The sequence below is a fragment of the Pinus tabuliformis genome, chromosome X (assembly GCF_031772625.1).
Source record: "Pinus tabuliformis cultivar Carrire ecotype Pingquan chromosome X, CPIR1, whole genome shotgun sequence".
In the NCBI taxonomy this organism is placed as follows: Eukaryota; Viridiplantae; Streptophyta; class Pinopsida; order Pinales; family Pinaceae; genus Pinus; species Pinus tabuliformis.
The window spans coordinates 1,068,464,318-1,068,488,919 of record NC_142308.1 but is presented as its reverse complement, the minus strand read 5'-3'; the positions used below and the strand labels follow the sequence as shown (position 1 = coordinate 1,068,488,919).

At 38.2% G+C, this 24,602-nt stretch overlaps 1 protein-coding gene and 2 pseudogenes across 2 annotated transcripts; all 3 read right to left on the bottom strand.

Moving 5' to 3' along the window:
• Nucleotides 1–994: 994 nt before the first annotated feature.
• On the bottom strand, nucleotides 995–11,756 carry LOC149143515 (protein ecdysoneless homolog; annotated as a pseudogene). The gene is made up of 7 exons (XR_016265115.1): nucleotides 11,613–11,756; nucleotides 10,879–11,007; nucleotides 9,745–10,721; nucleotides 6,569–6,734; nucleotides 6,310–6,479; nucleotides 6,038–6,196; nucleotides 995–5,813 (listed from the first exon to the last, which is right to left on the bottom strand). The product of XR_016265115.1 is annotated as a protein ecdysoneless homolog (transcript).
• Nucleotides 5,573–6,183, bottom strand: LOC149143516 (protein trichome birefringence-like 36 pseudogene; annotated as a pseudogene).
• Nucleotides 10,713–14,317, bottom strand: LOC149143514 (protein ecdysoneless homolog). The gene is made up of 2 exons (XM_089451069.1): nucleotides 14,086–14,317; nucleotides 10,713–11,815 (listed from the first exon to the last, which is right to left on the bottom strand). Exons 1-2 carry the CDS (start codon nucleotides 14,307–14,309, stop codon nucleotides 11,761–11,763), a joined length of 279 nt encoding a protein of 92 aa, XP_089307195.1. The 5' UTR covers nucleotides 14,310–14,317; the 3' UTR covers nucleotides 10,713–11,760.
• Between the last annotated feature and the right edge of the window lie 10,285 nt (nucleotides 14,318–24,602).

The window sequence follows — 24,602 nt, the reverse complement described above, 5'->3', positions numbered from 1 at the left end:
CTCCATAGAAAAGTCAAGACCAGTCAAGATAGATTTATTGTTTTCATGGCGATTAATTCGGTATCATCGCATGCCCAAACATCCACTGAGTATCTGAAAATGTAAATTTTTTTATAATACGACAAAATATATATATATAGAATGTAAAATTATATATATATATATTCCAACTGTTCTCGGGTAAAAAGAAGCCAAACCTCACCGAAGTAGCAAACCAGTCATGGCTATCTCAAGCTTTTTCCCCTCCTTCCAATCCAAATTGCTGAGAGCTCTCCTCCTCTTCTTCACTCTCTGCCTACTTGTACTTCAATGCAATGCCATCTCTGACGATGGTAAAATACTCCTTCGCATAAAAGAGAGGGATTGGACTGACAAACATAATGTTTTGAACTGGGCTGACGCAGATACCGATCACTGCAGATGGATTGGGGTGTCCTGCGACATTCCATCCGGTGTCATTATTAAAGTTAATCTCTCTCACACTTCCATTGCAGGACGCTTGACTTCTGCTATATGCGCCCTTCAAAATCTTACCGATTTGGTACTGCACTCGAACCATTTCGAAGGTCCATTTCCCGATGGATTGTTGGCTTGCAAGCATTTGAATACGTTGGATTTGTCATCCAACCTGTTCGGCGGAAAGTTGCCGCATCACATCTATGAATTGGGTGAGTTGCGCCGTCTGTCCTTGGACGGTAACAGTTTCTCTGGAGATATTCCTCAAGGCTTCGGCATGTTACCCAAATTGGAGAAACTGTCTCTCAATAGTAATCCCTTGTTTGGATCAATTCCTGCTTTTCTTGGCAATTTGACGCACCTGCTGCAGCTATGGCTGCAAAACTGCAGTCTGGAAGGAAAAATCCCTTCTTCGTTGGGTAATTTAACGGAGCTGGAGAGCTTGGATCTTTCTGAGAATCATTTGTGGGGTAATATCCCTCCCAGTTTGATGAGGTTGACCAAGATGAGAGAACTGCATATTTGGAAAAACCAGCTGTCGGGACAAATACCGCACAATATTGGCCAGCTAAGCAGCATACGTGTTCTGGACTTTTCAAGTAATCAGCTGAATGGAAGGATTCCTGAAACAATTGGAAATCTGAGTTATTTGGGTAACCTAGCTTTGCGGGAAAACAGACTCACGGGGTTTGTCCCTGCACAGCTAGGAATGCTCGCTAACTTGACAAGCTTGAATCTTTCAAGGAAAAAGCTTACCGGGTTGTTGCCACAGGATTTGGGCACACATTCTCCTATTTGGCTTCTTGATGTTTCAGAAAATAATCTCAGTGGCCCTCTGCCTAGAAACCTGTGCAAGGGAAGAAATCTTTATGGTTTGGCTATATTCTAAAACAATTTCACTGGGAGCTTGGAGTCCTTAGACGCTTGCAGTAGCAGTCTGCTATTCGCCCAACTCTATCAAAATCAGCTAAGTGGCGAGGTTCCTTTGGCGTTATGGAGCTCTCAAACACTTGTACAGTTGATGATTTATACAAATAAGTTTGAAGACCACATTCCTGTAGAGATTGGTGGAGCAAAGGAGCTGCAAAGGTTAGAGATGGCCAACAATCGGTTCAGTGGAATCATTCCGCCACATATCGGGCAGCTGAGCAATCTCGTTAACTTTAGCGCAAGCAATAACAAACTGCAGGGGCCTCTTCCTGAGGAGCTTATCCGCTTGCCTTCAGTGAATAGCATCGAGCTTGACCACAATTTGCTGTCTGGGGAAATTCCAAAAGGGAATATCTCGTTGGGACAGCTAACTACACTCAATCTGGCCAACAACCGGTCAAAGGGGGAAATTCCAGCATGGTTAGGCTCCGTGTCAAATTTACACACTCTAGACATGTCAAACAATCTACTTGTGGGGCGAATTCCTCCTGAATTGGGGCAAATATGCACATTCAATGTATCTGGCAACCACTTGTCAGGCTCTATCCAACATATTTCCAGGGTTTGGCCTATAAAAATAGCTTTCTTGGCAATCCAGACCTATGTGGTGATCTGGCTTTCCAGTATAGGTTAAGACTAGCAATTGTCCCAAAAGTACAAAGAGAGGCCGACAGGATTATTTAATTGGAATTTTTGAATTTTTCTAGAAGAGTTAATTGGTTTGTGGAAAACCTTGTTTTCTTGGACTGGATCATTGTGCAATTACTTTTCTTTAGATGTTTTGTTTATATCTATATGACAACACATTGAATGTCTTATTTCATTTCTGCTATCCTTACTAATATCCTGCCCGTGTTTTTCCTTGATCAATTTGATGAAATATTCCATTATCCTTTGGTCAAAGTCCTCACCTGCATATTAGTGTACATCCTGGTAAGTTCAAAGCTCGAAAGCCAACCAAAAAAGTCAATCATAACCATCCTCACGTGCATATTAGTGTACATCCTGGTAAGTTCAAAGCTCGAAAGCCAACCAAAAAAGTCAATCATAACCACCGTGCACGTATTCAAATTTATAATGTAAAACTGCCAGACAGAGTTCAGACAGAGTACCTCCAAGATGGGTATCACCGTTTGTAGCCAAAACCTCAAAAGCTCTGTTGTCAATAGTCAGAACACTGACATCAAACGTGCCACCGCCAAGATCAAAAACAACAATATTTTCCTCTGGACCCTTCTTGTCCAAGCCATAAGCTATTGCTAAGGAAAAATATTTACAAAGCTAATAGTAAAACTGTACTTGCAGAGTGATAGTTCTACTTGATACAGAATGAAAGTTCTACATCATAAAAATTATGGAAGGCAAACCAAACTGCAAAAGGCCTGAGACCCAGTACTCTGAAAACCAACCAGATCGATACAACCTGAGACCAAGTACTCTCAATACCAACCAGATCGATACAACCTTTTGTATGAGCTGAATATCCATGTATAAGCAATGAAACAATAAAGCAAGAACTGTCCGACAAGGCTGCAATTTTTCTTATAAGAATATCTCCCACTGCAACGAGTTCATAACAGAAATTTAATGGCACTCCCCTGCACTAATAAATTGAGAGGTATGTGGTAAAAACGATACCCTCATGATTTTTAATTTTTCATTGTTAAACATATACAATACAATTAAATCTGGTACAACCTGCCCCATACAATGAAACTCTCTTCAACTAAAATTGATATGTTGTCCATCAAATTTCTACAATCTACAGACAAGTGAACCTTTCACAAAATTCTGCAGTTGCATTCACAAGTACACCTTCTAGTTATCCACAGAAATTTCCTAGCTCCTGAGCTCTGGGTAGTTACTATATTCATGGATAATATTTAGCTTCAGAATAAGTGGTAGGACATACCTGAGTTTAATCTGGCCTCAATCATTTGGGATATCTAATTTCTTTTCTAGTTTATAACAAGGGAAACCTCAACACCTGCCATACCAGACAAGTAGTAGCCAAAAACAGTAGTCGGAGTTGCTAGAATGCATTAGTGTTCCATTTAAAGAATTAAAGGCTCAGTGAAGGCATTCAAGGTCATTGGTGTATGTGGGCTGGTCGATGTATGTATACAAATTAATCCCAATTCAACAAGTCCATTTTAACAAGTCGGTGTGCTATGTAAAAACACTGAAACCCAATAAAGAAATCCACAGAAGACCAAGCTAAATCACCACAACGAAATGTTAAAACTTCAAGCCTAGAAAAATACCAGAGTACTTTATTCAAATTCATAGCACCAGTATGCCTGATTCTATATATAAACCTAGCCCAGAGGAACAGAGTCGTCCATAGTCTCAAGTAGTAGAAGAAACTGCAAATTTGCAAAACAGCCAAATCAAAACGTTGATAGTCATCATACACCCATACGGTAACGAATACAAGTGAATAACAACTCATTCCAGAAAACTTCAATCTAGAGCAACCCAACAAGTAACTTTTTGTTTCCATCATAACCCAATACAAGAATAAGCATAATTTTGTGATTTTTTTCTTTCACGTTTTACTGAAATAAGTTCAAATCAATGTTTGTGATGACCAAGAAAGCTCAAGCCAGACTTGGAGTGCAAGCCAAGGAAGAGGCAAGGGAAGAGGAATCATGTGGCGTGGGACAATGTCAAGGGGTAGCTGGGGAATGGCAGGATCAAAGGCTTTGGGCTTTCATCCAGGTATGGTTTCTGGTGATACTTATGGCTTTGACAGGATTGGAATGGGCCCTGTGGATGGGTTTGCAATGCCAGATATGTTTACTGCTCCAGCGAGTCAAGGAAGAGGATTTCCTCCGTATGGCCAACCAGGTCCCAGATTTGGCCCAGCTTCAGGGATCAATAAGAATTATCAATTCCCTACATCCTTGGAAAGCAAAGTGACATACAGAAGCTCGTTCCATGTATCAAGGACGCCTGGTAAACACCAATGGCTACAATCTGCAAACTGCTCAGGATGCTGCTTCTCATCACTAGTAACGGTACTACTGTAAATTGAAGGGTGACCATCTTTGCAAAATTGGGATAGTCCTGTGATATCCAACAGAGTAACAGGAAAAATCATAGTCCCTATAACTTCCTTCACTATGGGCACCTGAGGAATCACTGGAGGCAAGTATCCTTCAAATTGCACTGGTTCAGTCTGACCAACACCTACCATACCAGACAAGTAGTAGCCAAAAACAGTGGTCGGAGTTGCTAGAATGCCTTAGTGTTCCATTTAAAGAATTAAAGGCTCAGTGAAGGCATTCGAGGTCGTTGGTGTATGTGGGCTGGTCGATGTATACAAATTAATCCCAATTCAACAAGTCCATTTTAACAAGTCAGTGTGCTATGCAAAAACATTGAAACCCAATAAAGAAATCCACAGAAGACCAAGCCAAATCACCACAATGAAATGTTAAAACTTCAAGCCTAGAAAAATACCAGAGTACTTTATTCAAATTCATAGCACCAGTGTGCCTGATTCTATATATAAACCTAGCCCAGAGGAACAGAGTCGTCCATAGTCTCAAGTAGTAGAAGAAACTGCAAATTTGCAAAACAGCCAAATCAAAATGTTGATAGTCATCATACACCCATACGGTAACGAATACAAGTGAATAACAACTCATTCCAGAAATCTTCAATCTAGAGCAACCCAAGAAGTAAATTTTTGTTTCCATCATAACCCAATACAGGAATAAGCATAATTTTGTGATTTTTTCTTTCACGTTTTACTGAAATAAGTTCAAATCAATGTCTGCGATGACCAAGAAAGCTCAAGCCGGACTTGGAGTGCAAGCCAAGGAAGAGGCAAGGGAAGAGGAATCATGTGGCGTGGGACAATGTCAAGGGGTAGCCGGGGAATGGCAGGATCAAAGGCTTTGGGCTTTCATCCAGGTATGGTTTCTGGTGATACTTATGGCTTTGACAGGATTGGAATGGGCCCTGTGGATGGGTTTGCAATGCCAGATATGTTTACTGCTCCAGCGAGTGAAGGCAGAGGATTTCCTCCTTATCGCCAACCAGGTCCCAGATTTGGCCCAGCTTCAGGGATCAATAAGAATTATCAATTCCCTACACCCTTGGAAAGCAAAGTGACATACAGAAGCTCATTCCATGTATCAAGGACGCCTGGTAAACACCAATGGCTACAATCTGTAAACTACTCAGGATGCTGCTTCTCATCACTAGTAACGGTACTACTGTAAATTGAAGGGTGACCATCTTTGCAAAATTGGGATAGTCCTGTGATATCCAGCAGAGTAACAGGAAAAATCATAGTCCCTATAACTTCCTTCACTATGGGCACCTTAGGAATCACTGGAGGCGAGTATCCTTCAAATTGCACTGGTTCAGTCTGACCATAGCATTTCTGCCCATTCTTCTGATTCCAATAAATTGGGCTGCACATTTACATCAATTTTATGAGGAAACCATTTCGTATACCTAAAATAAGAGCCATAGCTACTTGAATAGATTTCATGAATATCTTGGAATTTGATCTATCATAAGAACAGTTAAATTTTTTTAAAGCTTACACTTCCAATTCCAAAATATTCATGAAAACTGCAATCCACATCAAAAATGCCCTATAATATATACAATGTGTGTTTGTATAAAGATTTACCTGTAATGTGTAGGGGACGAGGTGCTAAAGAAGACAAGTGATTTTTTGGGATCGAGATTTGCAGGTATCCAGTTTGCCCACGTTGTCAATGCCCTCTTGTAAGCCACAAGTGGATCCATGTTTGTGTAAAGCTGATTGTTAGCCATGATTAGGTCCCATCTGTCCAACCACATTCCAAACTATTACATTTTTAATATCATTTACAACACCAAATTTGGCTGCCCCTTGTTGAAAATTTTAATCAGAAAGTTCAAAGTTTTGATACTTCCCACCTTTGATCTTGCCACCAATGGGATGACTCAAAAACCAATACATCAACTCCTTTCTAGTAAACAGCATTATCCGCAAGAGTGTCCAGATTGAGAATTCTCTGGTTCTGACTGTTATTGTGCAGATCAACCAGAAGTGGAGCCCAGAAAAACTCCACAGAAGCATCATAATCCTTTTCAGAGAAAGAAGATTGTAAGACTTCATTACTCACCATATAATCAAATGCACAACTATCCATGGAAACTACATTTATCAGCTTACCAGGGCCTTGAATATTGAAGCTTGTTGACTAACAGTTTTCTTATTGCTAGGAATCACTGCTTGAAGCATGCAGACCATGGATTCCCATTGGTTTTGACTTATTGAGTCTCCAACAAACATTAATCGCTTTCCTCTTAACCGCTCTAGCAGATTTTTGGCATTGAAACTGAAACACCATATACAGAAAAGTCCAAATCCTTTTATTCTCATATACAATATCACCCTGTTTTTTATCCATTTATTTTCATATGCAATATCACCCTGTTTTTTTGCATTTCATTTCCTTTTAGCATAAATGCAATGCAAAAGAAAACATACTTCTAGGTAGGCTAATTTGTTTGCATTTTTATTAGCGGGGTTTATTTTGATTTCTGAAATATTTTGGAATAGAAATGATTGAGGTAAAAAACTGATATTTTTTGTTTTGGAATGGGATAAATAAGAGGAGATGTAGCACCGAAACTCTGGCAATCCCCATAGACCCTTTGGAATTTCTCCACTGAACTTATTGTTTGCCAGTCTAAACCGAAGAAGACTTGTACAATTCCCATATACCTCTGATATGCTACCATTTAGCCTATTGTTGATCACATTAGAATTTGAAGCTTTCCCCCATTACAGAGCTGGGTTGGCAATGGCCCACTTAACTGGTTTTCAGATAAATCCAAAACCTTAAACTGGTTCTTGCTTCCAAGCTTCTGAGGAATTTGCCCAGTGAGAAAATTGCAAAACAATTTCAGAGTTTTCAACAAGGTCAACTCAGCAATCCCTGGAGGAATCTCGCCGGACAATCCATTTTCAAACAAATTCAGATATTTTAGCCTAGTTAAATTGCCTAAACCCTTTGGAAGTATTCCTGAGAGCATATTATCCGAAGCATCTAAAAATTCCAATGCCATCGTACCAATATTCTTAAGAATCTCACCCTCAAGTTTATTCTGGTAAAGCTGCAAACTAACCAACTTTCGAAGCCTGTTGAAATTATGAAAATCTATTACAGTCAATTTGTAGGTTATATACATTTCTAGCATTGCCAATATCTTTAGAAATGCTTCCTTCAAAGCTGTTAGAACTGAGATGTAGCACCGAAACTCTTGGCAATCCCCCTAGACCCTTTGGAATTTCTCCACTGAACTTATTGTTTGCCAGTCTAAACCGAAGAAGACTTGTACAATTCCCATATACCTCTGATATGCTACCATTTAGCCTATTGTTGATCACTACTAGAATTTGAAGCTTTCCCCCATTACAGAGCTGGGTTGGCAATGGCCCACTTAACTGGTTTTCATATAAATCCAAAACCTCAAACTGGGTCTTGCTTCCAAGCTTCTGAGGAATTTGCCCAGTGAACGAATTGCGAAACAATTTCAGAGTTTTCAACAAGGTCGGCTCAACAATCCCTGCAATAATCTCACCGGACAATCTATTGTCAAACAAATTCAAAGATTTTAGCCTAGTTAAATTGCCTAAACCCTTTGGAAGTATTCCTGAGAGCATATTATCCGAAGCATCTAAAAATACCAATGCCATCGTACGAATATTCTTAGGAATCTCAACCTCAAGTTTATTCTGGTAAAGTTGCAAACTAACCAACTTTCGAATCCTGTTGAAATTACGAGGCCAAGGCCCTGTTAGATTATTCTTAGATACATCCAGAAGCTGAAGTTCCCTCAAATCCCCAATAGAAACAGGAATCCTCCCCTGTAAATTACACTCCATCAGCCACAGATTCTGCAGCTTAGTCAATTTCCCAATCTCCACAGGAATAGGACCACTTTCAAACGGATTAAGGGCCAGATTCAGCTCCAGCAAGTTTGTCAGATTGCCTAGAAATCCAGGAATAGTCCCACCCAACAAATTGGAAAAGAGATTAAGTATCTGCAACTTCCTCAACTGGCCGAAGGCAGGGGGAATGGGCTCAGTAAAATTATTGCCTGAAAAATCCAAGAGTTCCAGGTTGGGCATCTCTGATACAAAGCTGGGAAGAGAGCCTACTAGATAATTCTGAGACAAATCCAAGCGCGTCAGATTAGTACAGTCGGCGAGATCCTTTGGGACTTCCCCCTTGATTTCATTGTTGGCAAATGAGAGGACTGTGAGATATCTCAGGCTGCAGACTTTTGATGGAAACGGCCCTGCGACCAGAAAATTGTCAAATTCTAATCTCACAACGTGCCCTTCTCTGTCACAGTGGACGCCATTGAAGGCACATGGAGAATCGCTGCTAACTTTAAACTTCCTTCTCAGTAATTTGTAACGTTTTGTTCAGGGATTACAGGAATTTGTAACAAATTTGCGGATATTTATGTCGGCTTCATGTAGTGGGTGAAGATTCGAGACCGCCATCATTATGGAGAAAGGCGTTGGCATAACAGTTTTCCGTTGAGGTTTTGCGAGACCCGGGCAATAGAACTCGCGCCAGCTGCAAAGATTCTCGGTTGAGACCATGACAAGTAATTGAAGGAGACGCTGAATGCCCGCTGAAAAATATTAAAAAGAGGCCTAATACGAAAATTGTTTGCCCGCTGAATGTGGACGACACGTGTCAACCGTAGAGACAAAAGGACGACGAAAGTCTCTTTCAAAGGAAGGCCTATCGGCCTAATTATGTTCTTCAAAGAAGAGAGATTGACATTATTATTTGCCTATATTTTTAGTCTCAATTTTGATGCTAGCCATGGCAATTATATTGTTTTTGTGTTTCATTACCAACTATAGGCTGAAGAATTAATCCGTACCAAATTTCGACAATGACACAGTTTCTAATACTAACAGGCATGCTCCTCCCTTGAATGAGATTTGCCAGGTGTGGCTCTTGACTATATTGAATATTATTGAGGTATGCGGATTATAGTATGGTCCTGGCAAGTTATCAGTTCTTCGCTCAAATGTGTTAGGGTGGGTAGGGCTTCTTACAAGGTTTACCATCCATGGTATGGTCCTGGCAGATTATGGTATGGTGCTGGCAAGGTACCAGTTCTTCGCTCAAATGTACAAGGGTAGGTAGATATCCTTTCCAGGTTTACCATTCATGTAAAATAAAATAGGTTGCCAGATATCGAATAAATTAAAGAAATTATTTGGTTTTATGACGTTTCTCACTGCTGATAATGTGTACTTAAATTGAGGAGGTAGTGCATCAGATGGATCATCTGTGAAAAAAAAATTAAGGTTACCTGACTCTGGAGAAGAGTGTGGTATTTCTGTAATAGTCCAATGCTTCATTCATGAGCTTCTTATGCTCCTTCGAACCTTCAAGAAGACCCCTGAAATAACCCCTGTTCCCCGAATGCCTCCCATCCAATATCTCTACTCCTCACTGCTTTCAGTGCCGAGCTTTGGACTCCAGCAACCCCTGAGCCACTCAGTCCGAGTTCTGCATTCTCCATCTCGGACTGATAATGCGATCTCTGCTGATACATCATCTCAAATCCACAGCTTATCTTCATACCCAGTTCTGCCTCCTTGTAATTTGGAGACGACAGAGGCAACATCGGATAGCAACACAGTGCCTGAAAGGCTCGCTGCACGAGCTGAGCATACATGGCCCTTGACATCCTCACAGAGACATCTACCATCTCCTTATTGCCCAAAAACTTCTCCATCCGAGACGCCGCCTTCATGGAATCCACGTCTTGGTCATAAAAGGCCTCCACCACCTTAGAAATCAAGTGCGGCTCATGCTTCAAAACCTGAGCTGGGCTCAGAGGAACTCGAACCCTGACCCTATGCATGTTAACCCTAGCTTTATCGGGATAACCTTTAATATGACTGTTTATAGCGTTCTGAACAACGTCGCTAGCTCTGGTTTGCACAAAACCACCCTTGAGAGCCCGCAAGGAGTCCCATACTGAGGGTTTCACCAGTAAATGGTAAACCTCTCCCGCAGAAGCGGACAAAGGCAGAATGTGAATTTCTCCCTGCCGGATAAAAACCCTGTTCCAGCTGTTTTCTGGCCGGAGCCATCCCAAACCCTGGCCGAAACACTAGGTATGCATTTCGTGATTTCGCGTAGAATAAAGACCACGAACCATTCGTCCTCTACGTTGTCTCCGTACTTGAGCCTGCCGTGAAGATGGGGAACAGAAGCCCACAGGTTCGAGTCCCGGAACTCTACCAGGAAGAAAGAAAGTTGTCCACACAAATTTTCATTTTTAATTTATGGAAACTTATGATTCGCTATGTTAATAAATCCAAAACATTCTTAATGTAAATACATGTTTAGATGAAAAGGATAAAAAAAATAACATTGTAACATATTATAAGCTCACAGATATATCAAAGTTAGAGATATGTATAGAGTATATTACAACATCACCGTTGAAACCAAAAATACTCTTCTCATGATTCTGCTCACGAATCACGAGCACCTCGAATGTGTCAACCCTGTAGTTGATCTCTGATCGAATCCCGAGAAGTTCTGAAGCCTCGACGCCCGCCTCATATAACAAAAAAAGATATTTAACAAATTAAAATAAGCATACGTAGTGATGAAGCAATCAATAAGTACCCAACAACAGGGCAATTAACGTTATATATGTTACAATACACACTGAAATTCAAATTACCTTTAAGTACCTGCAATGTTAGAATATACATCGTTGAATTCAAAGTATCTTCAAATATTAGAATATACATTGTTGAATTCAAAGTAGTTTCAGAATTTCAGATCCCACTGTAAATGCTGGATTATATGCTACTGGATTTGGATTTGAAGTAACTTCAACTTCATATATATATATATATATATATATATATATATTGCTCTGTAAATATATAATATGTGCCTAATGATGAGATTGCATCCATCACCTATAGAGATGGTGAGATACTGTTTACATTGCTTTCTTTCGAGGAAAAATGCGAGGTACTCTTTATTGCTTTTATTTTTAAGAAATTATTTATTTAAAAATATATATATTAACTCTCTTTTTTTCAATTGAACTTGATGGATCTAACAGCACCCCATTTTCATCAATCCCAATAACCTCCCATGACTTAAGGTTACGATATGGGCACAAAATAACAATGCATGCATGCTTACCTTTGGCTTGTGAAACGGAATTTCATAAGACTGCATCATTGTCCTATAATTATCTGGTTTCCCTTTATCGATCATACCCTCCTCATTTTGAATTGATTCCACTTCCACTGCACCTCCATAATTGGCCTCTGAATCTGCAGGCATGTGTTCAGATTCTCCAGCGACTTCCATCTTTATGACCAGTCAGATTATCCCAAGTATCTCTGACACCGATCAAACAAATCTTATTTCATTAAAGCATGCCCTTCTGATCCATTGAGTTTAGCTATGATTCAGACCTGAACTACAAAAATTGCTAAAAATCAAAAGGCTTGGCAAAATTTGTAAAAGATCAATTTTGCAAAACAGAGGAGAACACCCCCGCCTCCTCCCAAAAAAAAACCAAACACCTTCATCACACGGCTAATTAACATTATGCCCGTAAATAGGCAACTACCCTTTAAACACCCCTATTGCCAATGATAAATCAAACCTGATTCTGCACTTGTAATATTGTTAAGGTAAAATTATGATCGTAGATCCAGCACAAAGGTAAGTGCAGAAAAGAAGAAGGCCTTAAAATAACTGCAAATACTTAATATATCTACATGCATGCAAAATTCCAAGCCATAACCTTTGTATTTGATGGCACGCAGCTCCCTGGATTAATGCATTCCCCTCCCTCAGACAAAAGTCCACGCCGCGACCTTCCGATTTGATAGAACGCAGCTCGCTTGCTTAGTGTACTCCGCTATCAACTATTTGATTGGAATCTCTAATCATGACTACTGACATAAGAGAGTAAGTGAACAGCTTTGATCACACCTTGCTATTTTGCAAACTGAACACGGCCATGATTTGTCATACGTCAAAAAAAGGCAGATTTCATTCGCATCATACCACAGCCACGCACTTTGACAGACTTAACTCAAGACCTGGGGAGGTTATGGTTAAATACAACATTTTATAACATAACCATGTGGACGTCATTAAAGAAGAAGGTTCCAAAGCTAAATAATCTCCTGCAAAGGCCAAGCAACCTAGAGACTGTTCAAGATTTCATCTTGTTTGCTTTGTCCTGACTCCTGATATGGCAGATACACTATTGGTTTGCATTTTATAATCATTTTAATTTGACCTTATCTGTCCTATCCTCATATGGCAGAGCTGATATCAGTTTGCTTTGGGAAAAAGCCATGATGCCCTTTATTTCCAGCCACAGCACAGTTGCTTTACTGCGGAAGCCTTTCTCAGTTTCAATTTGCCTACTGGTGCATGTGATGCTGTTTGCAAGGCATAGGAAAATAAACCTTTTCTGCCACTCCCATGCCATTGCTGACTTGCTGTGGCCCATCAAGGGTGCTCTTGCTGGCTGGGGTCTGATGGACTTGAGTAGTCTCAGATCTGCATATCCTGTGGGGGTGTGGTGTTTCCCCTCACACCCTTTCAGCATTTTATAGGTAATAGTTAATAGGTTAGTTGTGCTTCCTGACCAGACATATGTCACTCCTTCGCATGATGCCTGAAAAGTTGCAAAGGAATAGTTTGATTTCTGTTTCACTACCAGGCTCATGCTGCACTCTTGCATGAAAGCATGTGTCTTCATTAAGGGGTGCAATTTGATTGTGTCTGGACTCTGTACAGCTATGTTTTGTAAATCACAGGATTCACTAGCTCATAGGTAGCCAATTTTAGTACTTAGGCCCAACGTTACCTGCCCTTTATATGTTTCTATGGGAAAAGCCTTTCTGCTATCCACCCTTTTTGCGTAATATGTTCATTGTACTGATATATTTTTTTATCGATAGAACTTGGAGGCGTGTTTAATATATACATGTGTGCACTATCTGGGCACACATGTATGTGTGTTTGGCCTCCCTTCTGTAGACACAAATTGAATTTAACAGCCCCATTGCTTACAATATTAGAGAAGCCTGCATACAATTTTGAATTCAATTACAAGAACTTCTGTTGCTTTGTACATCAGGCTGTGGTCTAGTGGAAACTTGAGAAGTTTTTGTTACAATGACACGGTTTCTAATCCTAACAGGCATGCTCCTCCCTTGAATGAGATTTGCCAGGTGTGGCTCTTGACTATATTGAATATTATTGAGGTATGCGGATTATGGTATGGTCCTGGCAAGTTACCAGTTCTTCGCTCAAATGTGTGAGGGTGGGTAGAGCTTCTTACAAGGTTTACCATCCAGGTAAAGATAATAGATTCCCGTTTACGAATAAATAAAGGAATTTCTTTAACCTACTGGCAGATTATGGTATGGTGCTGGCAAGGTACCAGTTCTTCGCTCAAATGTATGAGGGTGGGTAGATATCCTTTCCAGGTTTACCATCCATGTAAAAAAAATAGGTTGCCAGATATAGAATAAATAAAAGAAATTATTTGGTTTTATGACGTTTCTCACTGCTGATAATGTGTACTTAAATTGAGGAGGTAGTGCATCAGATGGATCATCTGTGAAAAAAAAAATAAGCTTACCTGACTCTGGAGAAGAGTGTGGTATTTCTGTAATAGTCCAATGCTTCATCCATGAGCTTCTTATGCTCCTTCGAACCTTCAAGAAGACCCCTGAAATAACCCCTGTTCTCTAAGCTTCTCCTGAATGCCTCCCATCCAATATCTCTACTCCTCGCTGCTTTCAGTGCCGAGCTTTGGACTTCAGCAACCCCTGAGCCACTCAGTCCGAGTTCTGCATTCTCCATCTCTTACTGATAATGCGATCTCTGCTGATACATCATCTCAAATCCACAGCTTATCTTCATACCCAGTTCCGCCTCCTTGTAATTTGGAGACGACAGAGGCGGCATCGGATAGCAACGCGGTGCCTGAAAGGCTTGCTGCACGAGCTGAGCATACATGGCCCTTGACATCCTCACAGAGACATCTACCATCTCCTTATTGCCCAAAAAATTCTCCATCCGAGACGCCGCCTTCATGGAATCCACGTCCCGTTCATAAAAGGCCTCCACCGCCTTAGAAATCAAGTGCGGCTCGTGCTTCAAAACCTGAGCCACGCTCAGAGGAACTCGAACCCTGACCCTATGCATGTTAACCCTAGCTTTATCGGGATAACCTTTAATACGACTGTTTATAGCGTTCTGAACAGCATCGCTAGCTCTGGTTTGCACAAAACCACCCCTGAGAGCCCGCAAGGAGTCCCATACTGAGGGTTTCACCGGTAAATGGTAAACCTCTCCCGCAGAAGCGGACAAAGGCATGTGAATTTCTCCCTGCCGGAAAAACACCCTGTTCGAGCTGTTTTCTGAGCCTGCCGTGAAGATGGGGAACGGAAGCCCGCGGGTTCGAGTCTCGGAGATTGGAATTGAGAGTACAGGGGCACGATGAGGTTATAGCAGGTTGAAGGTTGAATGATTCGTGTTGCCATATATAATCCTTAGCGAAATCTGAAATTGTGTCGCACCTGAAGTTCTTTCAATCGGGACTCAGTTCCTTTGGCTCACATCGAGTCTGATAATGCGAAGTCCGGGAAAATGGCGTAGGGAAGAATGTCGTCGGGTATTCTCGCTCGGCTTGCCGGGCATTCGTATTCTTCGTCAATGACCGTCCATGGCTGTCATTGGGGATTCACGCGCTCTGCTCAAGTGATGTGCGTTTTGTGGAGTTCCACATACGGCGAACGCTATTTCCAACCCTGTCACTCAGAGGGCGCATGTCAGAGGGTATTTATATGGCAATAGAGGGCGCATGTCAGAGGGCATTTATATTGCTATAAAGTTGGAAATAGCATTCCCCGTTTCATATGACCATTCTCTATTCTTTTAAGAATTTTCCAACGGTACCAATTAATTTTATGTTAAGCTACTATAAGTAGCAAAAAGTATCAACGTAACTTCTCTGCTGGCATGGAATACAGTTTTGTTTAACAACTGTAGATAATATGCTTCCAATCTTCATCATTATTCTGTATACAACCAGAACTTTTTTCATAACTTCCGCCATACTTATAGATGTGAAAAAATATCACACAGCTGTCTATGTAAAGGCAATTTGTTGATTACATAATACCAATATATTACTTCCGTCATATTTATAGATGTGAAAAAATATTGCACAGCTGTCTATGTAAAGGCAATTTGTTGATTATATAATACCAATATAATATAAAGCTTTTTTCATTATTAAATATAATCATGTGATCATATATTAAATATAATCATATATATCAAAACACCACAATGTTAATATTACAATTTACTTATTTAAATTTATAATTAAAAATTCCATTAATGTTATAACCTATGAATATTTAATCATAAACTATATTTAAATTAATTAACCCCTTAAATAAGAAATTTACTTTGATAAATTACATTATATAAAAATCAAAATACTATTCCTTAATCGCTAATCTATGCCATCTCATGATCGGAACGATGTTGGAAAAGTAAGTAGGCCCGGAAGAGCTCACTTATGCCATCTCATGATTCGAAACGTTGTTTGAAAACTATAGGCTGAAGAATTAATCCGTACCAAATTTCGAATTACCCTATTAAACCGAACCAAATCGAATAACCGAATATTCTAATTCATTTTTGGTCAGTTTGACTGGATTTGGTTACTATGGTTTAAACATAATCATATTAATTTTCCATTTAAAAATTAATGTAATAAAAAATTTAATGTAATAAACCTAATTCCGTAGTTTTTTTGGTTTACAATGGCGTGGAATCAGGATTTCTGACATTTTCTCATTTTTTTAGGGTTACAATGCAGTGGAATCAAGATTTCTGACATTTTCTTATTAGTCCCTGCCTGGACTATAGCGATCGATTGATCGTTAACTCTGCATTAATTCATCTTTTGACTGATTTTTTTTCCGTCTAAACATATTTTAACCAAAGTTTAATGCTGACAATGTGATTCACTGAAATTTTAACCAAAGTTTTCCTTTGAAAAATATTGTACCTCTTATTGCGGCCTTCACGTGGCCCGAGACAAAAATATTGTGATAACTTTGTTTTATACAAAGTTTTCTGGCACCCTGCAGCAGTGATTTTTTCGTGCCTTCATTTTGCAAGAAGCAATACCATTTTATCCAAAGTTCTATCATTTTATATACTGTTGCCAATTTCTTTACATCAAAGTTTTTGCAATTTATTTATATCGCAGCGTTTGAAATCTTTTATGCAAATTTTTTAAGTCTCCACTAGCTGCATGCCGGCCACCTGCATGTTCTTCGGGCCACTTGTCACCTCCTATATCTCCTGTCCTGTATTCGTTCCACGCAATAAACAATACATGCTCATTCCTCTTGCCCCTCCATGCTCATGTTAGCCCATTGTTCTCTGCAATAGTTGAGCCAGTCGTTGCCTGTCCAGAGAAAGAAATGGCGAGATAAACAATGAGATAAACGCATGGTTCAATAATAATTCGCTCTCGCAGAAGGAACCTGGAACCTTACACTATCTCCCGGAGTCAAATTATTATGTGAAATGATGGCTGCAGATGGCTTCTTTCTTCTGCAATTCTTAAGGTATGGTTTCCTTTTCAGTAGAAAGTACTTATTTCTTCCGTAATTCTTGAGGTATGTTCTTCTTTTCAGTAGAAATTTCACTGGAATTTTAAAGTTAGGCCAAACAAGCCCCCTTTTAAAAATTACAAGTAACATATATCCATTATATCTCTGATTTCTGATTTAGTGTTACAAGGATAGAATTGCTGTAGCTACATATTCAATGTATACTTTTCTATTTTTTTCAACCATGAAGATCTACTTGTAATTGTTTTTTTAAAGCATAACTCTGTTAACACCAGAACTTTATTTTTTTTGGTTCATTTTAAGGGAATTCTCCAGGGCGTATGGCTCTCGCTTGACGTTCTTGGCTATCAGGTATACAGATCCAAAATATGTGCAATTGCAAGAGTTATTTGCATTTGCAGTTCGGGAAGATATTATTAAGCTAGAAAATCAAATACCTGTATTTGCGCTATGGAGGATCCTTCAATGGGAGCTAGCTATACTTTCAGATTTATATTAAGAAATCATAAAAGATCTTGAAAGCCAGACCTTTAATAGTCGATATCTAGTCATCAAGATCAATCGATGCTATCTCCTGCAATGGGTTTTAGGTGCAGGTCAAGACCTCAACTCAACTCTAAGACTGGCTTGGCACAATCTCTGCCCTTTTCCGAATATGCGTGACAGCCCTGATTCGCATGTATCAGCCGGGGGAACATTGAAAAAGAATTCACATCTATTGGAATTTCTGTATGAAAATATCATCTGCTCTTTTCATTCCACAGATCGTACTAAATGCGATCGAAGGAAGAAGAAGATGAATTGCGGCATCACTCTCCCATCGGCGGGAGAACTCAAAAAGAAAGGAGTGACGTTCGTTGCAGACGTAAAGCTTCTCAACAGAATTCGTTTTGATAGCAGAACTGGCACGTTTCACTTGCCCAAAGCTGAAATAAACAAGAGAACAGTGGTTTTAATGGAGAATCTGGTGGCTTTCGAGGCACTGGCCCGGAAAGAGGAAACAAAACCGCTAAAGACTTATATGGACCTGATGGAATGCTTGATAACCACATCTGCGGACGTTGATGTGCTCATAGATAGTGATCATCGACGAAGGCTCGTGCCCCTACGAAGTGGCGAGTGTCTGGAAAGGAATTGGGGAAGGACTGGACAGAGGTGAATATGAAGCAATCCACAACGTTATTGACGAGGTTGCAACCTTCTACGTCAGTTACGATTACAGAATAATGTATGGTGTTGTCAAGGAAAAGTATTTGCCCAGGAGATGGCTAGTCTTGACTTTGATCATAGGATGTATCCTGTTAATTTTGAGTGTATTCCAAACTATTTTCGCCTGGAAGCAACTCCGCCTTCAACAACTGAGTATGAAAATGGTATAATCATACTCAGCTCCCCAGGGATTCCTTGTACGATAACCCCAAAGAATCCAAAATAGCAGTGACTTCTGTTGTCACAAGTTAGTTATTATGTCCTATCGTATCAGAATTATCTCTGAGAGTTTTATTTTCAATAATCTCTTTAGCAGTGGCTCTTTTTTATTGCTACCAGGATTTATTAATTCAAGTTTTGGTTTTCAGTATGTATGTTTACTTTTCCGTTAGTATAAACACAGGCCTGGTGCTTTCAGCGAGTTGACTGCAATGAGCTACATGTTGTAGGAGCCTAAATAAGAGTACGCTTACTTGGTTTGTCAGATGCAACTTGTGATGATGTACATGGACCATATTCAGACACTCTTCTTTTCTGCATGGCAGAGTCTCCCAGCGTGATGACAAGGCCACCAGTTCTTGAATTTTGACTACTCACATTGTCTTGTTTTCTACACTGTAATTTTGCCAGTTGCCCTATTCTTCTCCCTTGATATTTCCTTAAGCCTCTGAGCAATGTTGCTAATTCTGTCTTTGAATTCCCTATCGGTCTTTTCTTCTAAGGCCGTTTTCATCGAGGGCCTTTTGAATTCGCAATACTGGAGAATGTAATGCCGAATGTTTCAGATAGAAGGCCTCTCAGGATGAATATTCACGACTGCAGAGATTAGACAATAAGGCCGCACTGTTATGAAGTTTTCCTTTAATCACTTCTACTCAATCTTCAAAGGAGGCCGGAAGAATACCAGTCACAAGATTTTTGCATAGAAGACAATTCCAGAGATGAGGCCGCACAGGAGTCACATCTGTCCGAACTGTGTTGGCGACATCTGGTTACATCTGGTAAACATGCATGTTGATGTATTTCACTGTAGACGAGTGGTTGACGGATGGGCCCACTTTATGGTAGCTGCGTTTGAAAAATCTCTCTTATTTGAGGAACAAGCAAACTGTTAAACTCTTTTGTTTTACAACTTTTATGAAAACGTTAAAAGTTTTATAAATGTGGCCACAAATATCACTCCAGTCATGAAATGATCGAAAATGAAAGATAATATTTATGAAACAGAACGATTTTGAGCTTTATGTTCCTGTGGTTGTTCAAGCCAAATACAACATACCTATCGACAATTATTATAGACACGTATGGGAAAAGAAAAGAATAAAGCATCACGTATTTCTACTTTAGCTGTTTATTTAATTTGTATGCATGAGTTAGATGTTCAAAACAATTAACCATAGAATATACATAGTCATATAATCCAGAAACTATTACATCCGACCAAATTTTTAATTAAATCACATTATTTTTTGGCTAAATGACTAAAACTCTCGTGGAGAGAAGCTCAAAATTCCCTGTCATCTTTAGATTTCAGATTATGGAATATTTAGGAAATCTGGGTTAATAGAATTTGATTCATTTTCTTCAATTTTATAAAATATTTTAGAATATACAATAAAATTACACTCAGATTACTTTCCCTTTATTTTTATAAAACTTATGAACAGATTCATCGGCTCTTTCATAGTATTCGGAAATTCATGTTCTTAATTGATGGGTTTTCGTTCGTGGTTTGGTTGCCTGGACTGCACTTAATCCAGGTTAAAAAATAAAAATAATTCTCGTGTTTTATGCTTTCACAAATTGATTGTTAGACTTATCTCAACGCGCAATAAATACAGAAAAACATATTTATTATCCGCTAAATGCTTTTGGTGGGTATGATATGTACAGAACATCTAGTTCACATTATGCATTATGATGACAGTGTGAAAGCGCAATGAATGACAACATGACAATCCCATTAGTTTCTTCATTGCTCTCCATCTTATTATGGTGATACTTTTCAAAAAAATATTAAACTTGAAAATATTAAACTCTTTTTTAAATGTGTTTGAATTTCATCTTATCACCTAATTTATACATAATACTTTTCCTAATCTTATAAAACAACTTTAATCTTTATTAACCATTATTATGTAAATTAAATATTAAAAATAAAAAATCATTATTATTTCATCTTATCACCTAATTTATACATAATACTTTTCCTAATACAAATTCTGCAATTCAGTCCAGCTCCTACTTCATGCAATCCATTTGTTGTTAGCTAACTTGCAGTTGTCCCTCCAGACCCCGGCAGGGACTACCGCCACGGCAGTGGCTCCTTGTTATTTTGAGTAAGAGATATTCAGTAAAACAAACATGAATTAAAGGATAAGAAGTAGAACCTATTTTTCACGTAACCATGAGTTTAAATTGTTATTGGGTCAGTGTCACATGTTGTTGTATTGAGTGGTTTGATCAATATTCATTCACTGTCTTCTAAGCTGAAGGAGTTCCATATTTTTTAATATTGAATAAGTGCGGTTTTTGTTTTACTTTGAGTATTGAATATTTTCAATATTTAATAGAACCTATTTTTTTCCGAGACATGAGGTAATTGTAATGGATATCCATGTCCGATATTCTTGAATTAATTGGGTTGATTCAAAGAGGAGTTCTAAATCTCTGAATATTGAATAAAGCATATTGTCTTGATTATGAGTTGTTAAATGATCCAAAGGGAAGAAGTTTTAGATATCTGAATATTGAATAGGGCAGGTTAATCTTTCCTTTTCATCCAGAGTATGAGTTGTAGACATTAATGATTGTAATAAAATAAAATAAAGATGAGTAATATTCCCAATAAAATAAGCATAACAGAATAAAGGGATATAAGGTTGAACTTGTTTTTTTTAATATGAAGATTGAATCTTATAATGAAATAAACTATTATAAGATTAGTGTCATATTTTTTTCCATTAATATTAAGTAATTATGAGTTCTAAGTATTAATTAGTATATTCATATTCATAAATGCTTATATCAAATTACATGTACAACTACATTAATAAATATAATTGATAAATTGATATCAACTATATTTATTATTATATATTTATTAAGGTTAATATTACTAATTTTATTATTATTTATAAATTATATATTATTATTATTCACTACTTTTAAATAATTAATTAATAAATAGAAAAATATAACTAATAATAATAATAATTTATAATTAAAAATAATAAAAATATTTATATTAAAAATTACTATTATTAATTATAATGATTGTTGATAAATTAAATGGATTAATATTATAAACCCAAGATATTAATAAATTTAAAAAAATTGTATTATAAATCAAGGGATTATAAATCTAGGGGAATAATATTAAAGACAAGGAAATAATATTATAAACCCAAGGCTCCTAAACCCTAAGGTAAATATTATAAACCCTAAAATAAACATTAAACCCTAAGGTTAATATTATAAACCCTAAAATTAATATTATAAACTTTAGGATTAACATTATAAACCTAAGCGATTAATAAACCGAGGGAATCAATATTAAAAACCCAAAGGATAATAAACCTAATGAATTTGTAGTATAAACGATGGATTATAAACCCAAGAGATTTAAATTAAACCCCAGGATTAATATTATAAACTTTATAAATAATATTATACCCTAGGAATATGAATCCTTAAATTAATAAACCCAGGGATTGATATCATATAACTTTATAAGTAATATTATACCCTAGGAATATGAACCCTTAAGTTAATAAACCCAAGGAATTGATATCATAAAGGTAAGAGACTAATAAACACAAGGAAATACAAACCCAGGGGAATAATATTAAACACAATGAATTAATATTATAAACCCAAGAGATATAAACACTAAGATAAATAATATAAACCCTAAAATAAACATTAAACCCTAAGATTAATATTATAAATCTTAGGATTAACATTTTAAATGTGAGTGATTAATAAACCCAAGGGATGAATATTAAAAACTCAAGGGACAATAAACCCAAGGAATTTGTATTATAAACCGAAGGGGTTATAAACCCAAGAGATTTGAATTAAACCATTGGATTAATATTATAAACCCTATGAATAATATTATACCCTTGGAATATGAACCCTTAGATTAATAAACCCAAACGATTGATATAATAAAGGAAACGGGATAATAAACCCAAGGGATTATAAACCCAAAAGAATGGCATTAAACATAATAAATTAATATTCTAAACCTAAGGGATATAATCCCGAAAGTAAATAATATAAACCCTAAAATGAACATTAAGCCCTAAGATTAATATTATACACCTTAGGATTAACAATATTATAAATCTAAGTGATTAATAAACCCAATGGATCAATACTAAAAACATAAGGCATTTTAAACCCAAGGGAATAACATTAAACCTGTAACACCCTCCTCCCACATCTATCCAAGTAACTGACCAGTTAGGGTAAACATGTGACGAGAGGCTACTATGATGGGATTCAACCTCTTATGTGACCTTAAGGAAGTGGAATCGATGGAAACACAACATACAAACCTTCCACATCAGCTAGAGGACTCCCAAGAACCATCCCAACCACTCAGGTAACTAGCCCCTGGGTCCCACTGAGTTTTTAGACCAATTAACCCCTCGGACACTCCCATGATATGGGCATGCCAGCGTCCATAGCCCTATGGACGCTCCCACAGCATGGTATACCAACATCGAAGGACTATTTTGCTCAGTGTTGTGCCAGCATCCCCAGGATTTCAGCCACTTTTTCAAGCTCAAAGCCTAGGTCACTGCCCAGTATTAAATGACACCTTCGTATTATAATGATAACAAGGGGATGATGATACAAATGTAATTACTTAAACAAGGGCTTGACTCGACCTTTACTAACCATGACAAGAATTTTGTCAAACATATCACCAATATGTAATCTACAGGTGTAAACAATAGATTTAAGCATAGTGATCTCATACTTATCTTCGAATCACTAAGAAGCATTGTTCCCTTATGTCATTCGTTGCATTGTCATCAATTAGGTCATAGATAAATTGTTCATTCATTTTCCATTCAAAACATGAGGGAAGCCATACATCATCACTATTAGAATACATGCTTATAACCCGCATAATAACAACAAAAATAGCAAGGATACATCAACCATAAATTCCACATATAAACCAGTACATTTATACATAAGATATCAAGGAGAGAACCTCTTATTAATCAATGAAAAATCCAACTCAAGATGAGACTACCACATTCCACCCAACCATAGAATGGTTGAGCCAAATATCTCTTCAGCCATTCACCTTTGTGCCATATTCCAAGCTTGAATGTGGGACTCAAACCAAAAGAACCAACCAGAGCATCCCGAAGCTCAACCTCCTCACCCTCATCAATAGAAACCAGGTGTTACTGTAATCCATCCCGGATCACTAGGCCAACACAATAAACATGTAATAATCAATTTTATCATGATCTCCACCAGATCACTAGGCCAAACAAGCATGGATGCCACCAGATTTCTCCACCTACACTATGAGGAATTTTCTTGCCTCTTAGTCTCTCAAGCTTTACCGGAATCCACACCGGATCATTAGGCCCTAAAATGAGACTCACTCTTTAGGGTTTGCCGCATATCCCATCCCAAGATTACTAGGCCTAATGGAGAGCACCCACCTTTAGGCTTTACCATATATCCCACCATTCATCGGTCAAGGATTCCTAGGCCCATTGAGACAACACAAAACACGTCTTTACCACAACCCATAGTCTGGTTCAGGGGTTACTAGGCCATGTGTTCTATTATTCAAAGATCCACCTCACTCAGCTTCGAATCCATCTAGCAATCCGGCTCAACCGAAACATGAGAACCTCATCACACCATGGCTATACGGAAATGGCAAGGCTAGGCTGAAAACAATGTTACACCTAGCAAAACCCATGCCATAACAACAAAAGAACCACATGCAATACCATGCATGCCAAATCTAGTAAGGAAAACACACACGCAAATCGATACCTGCAAAGAATCATATTGTAGTTTCTTGATCATGCTCTTCCTTGCTTGCTTCTTCCTTCCTCTTGTCTTCTTTTCTTTTCTCAATCCAATGCCAAAGTGCTCCAAGAAAACTCTAAGTGTCCAAGAGAGAGAGAGAGAGAGAGAGAGAGAGAGAGAGAATAATGAGAGCTCCAAAATTGAACTGACAAAAGGTTACAAACTGATCCTCAAAAGTATTTTTATCAATTAGGTCTCTACTTTCTTC

Excerpts from the sequence above, each read along its gene's own strand:
- LOC149143514 (XM_089451069.1), bottom strand. The coding sequence starts at position 14,309 with ATGGAGAATGCAGAACTCGGACTGAGTGGCTCAGGGGTTGCTGAAGTC. Across the intron at positions 11,816-14,085 it reads ACACTCTTCTCCAGAGTCAG|AGATACTTGGGATAATCTGA; the intron begins GTAAGCTTATTT and ends GATCGGTGTCAG.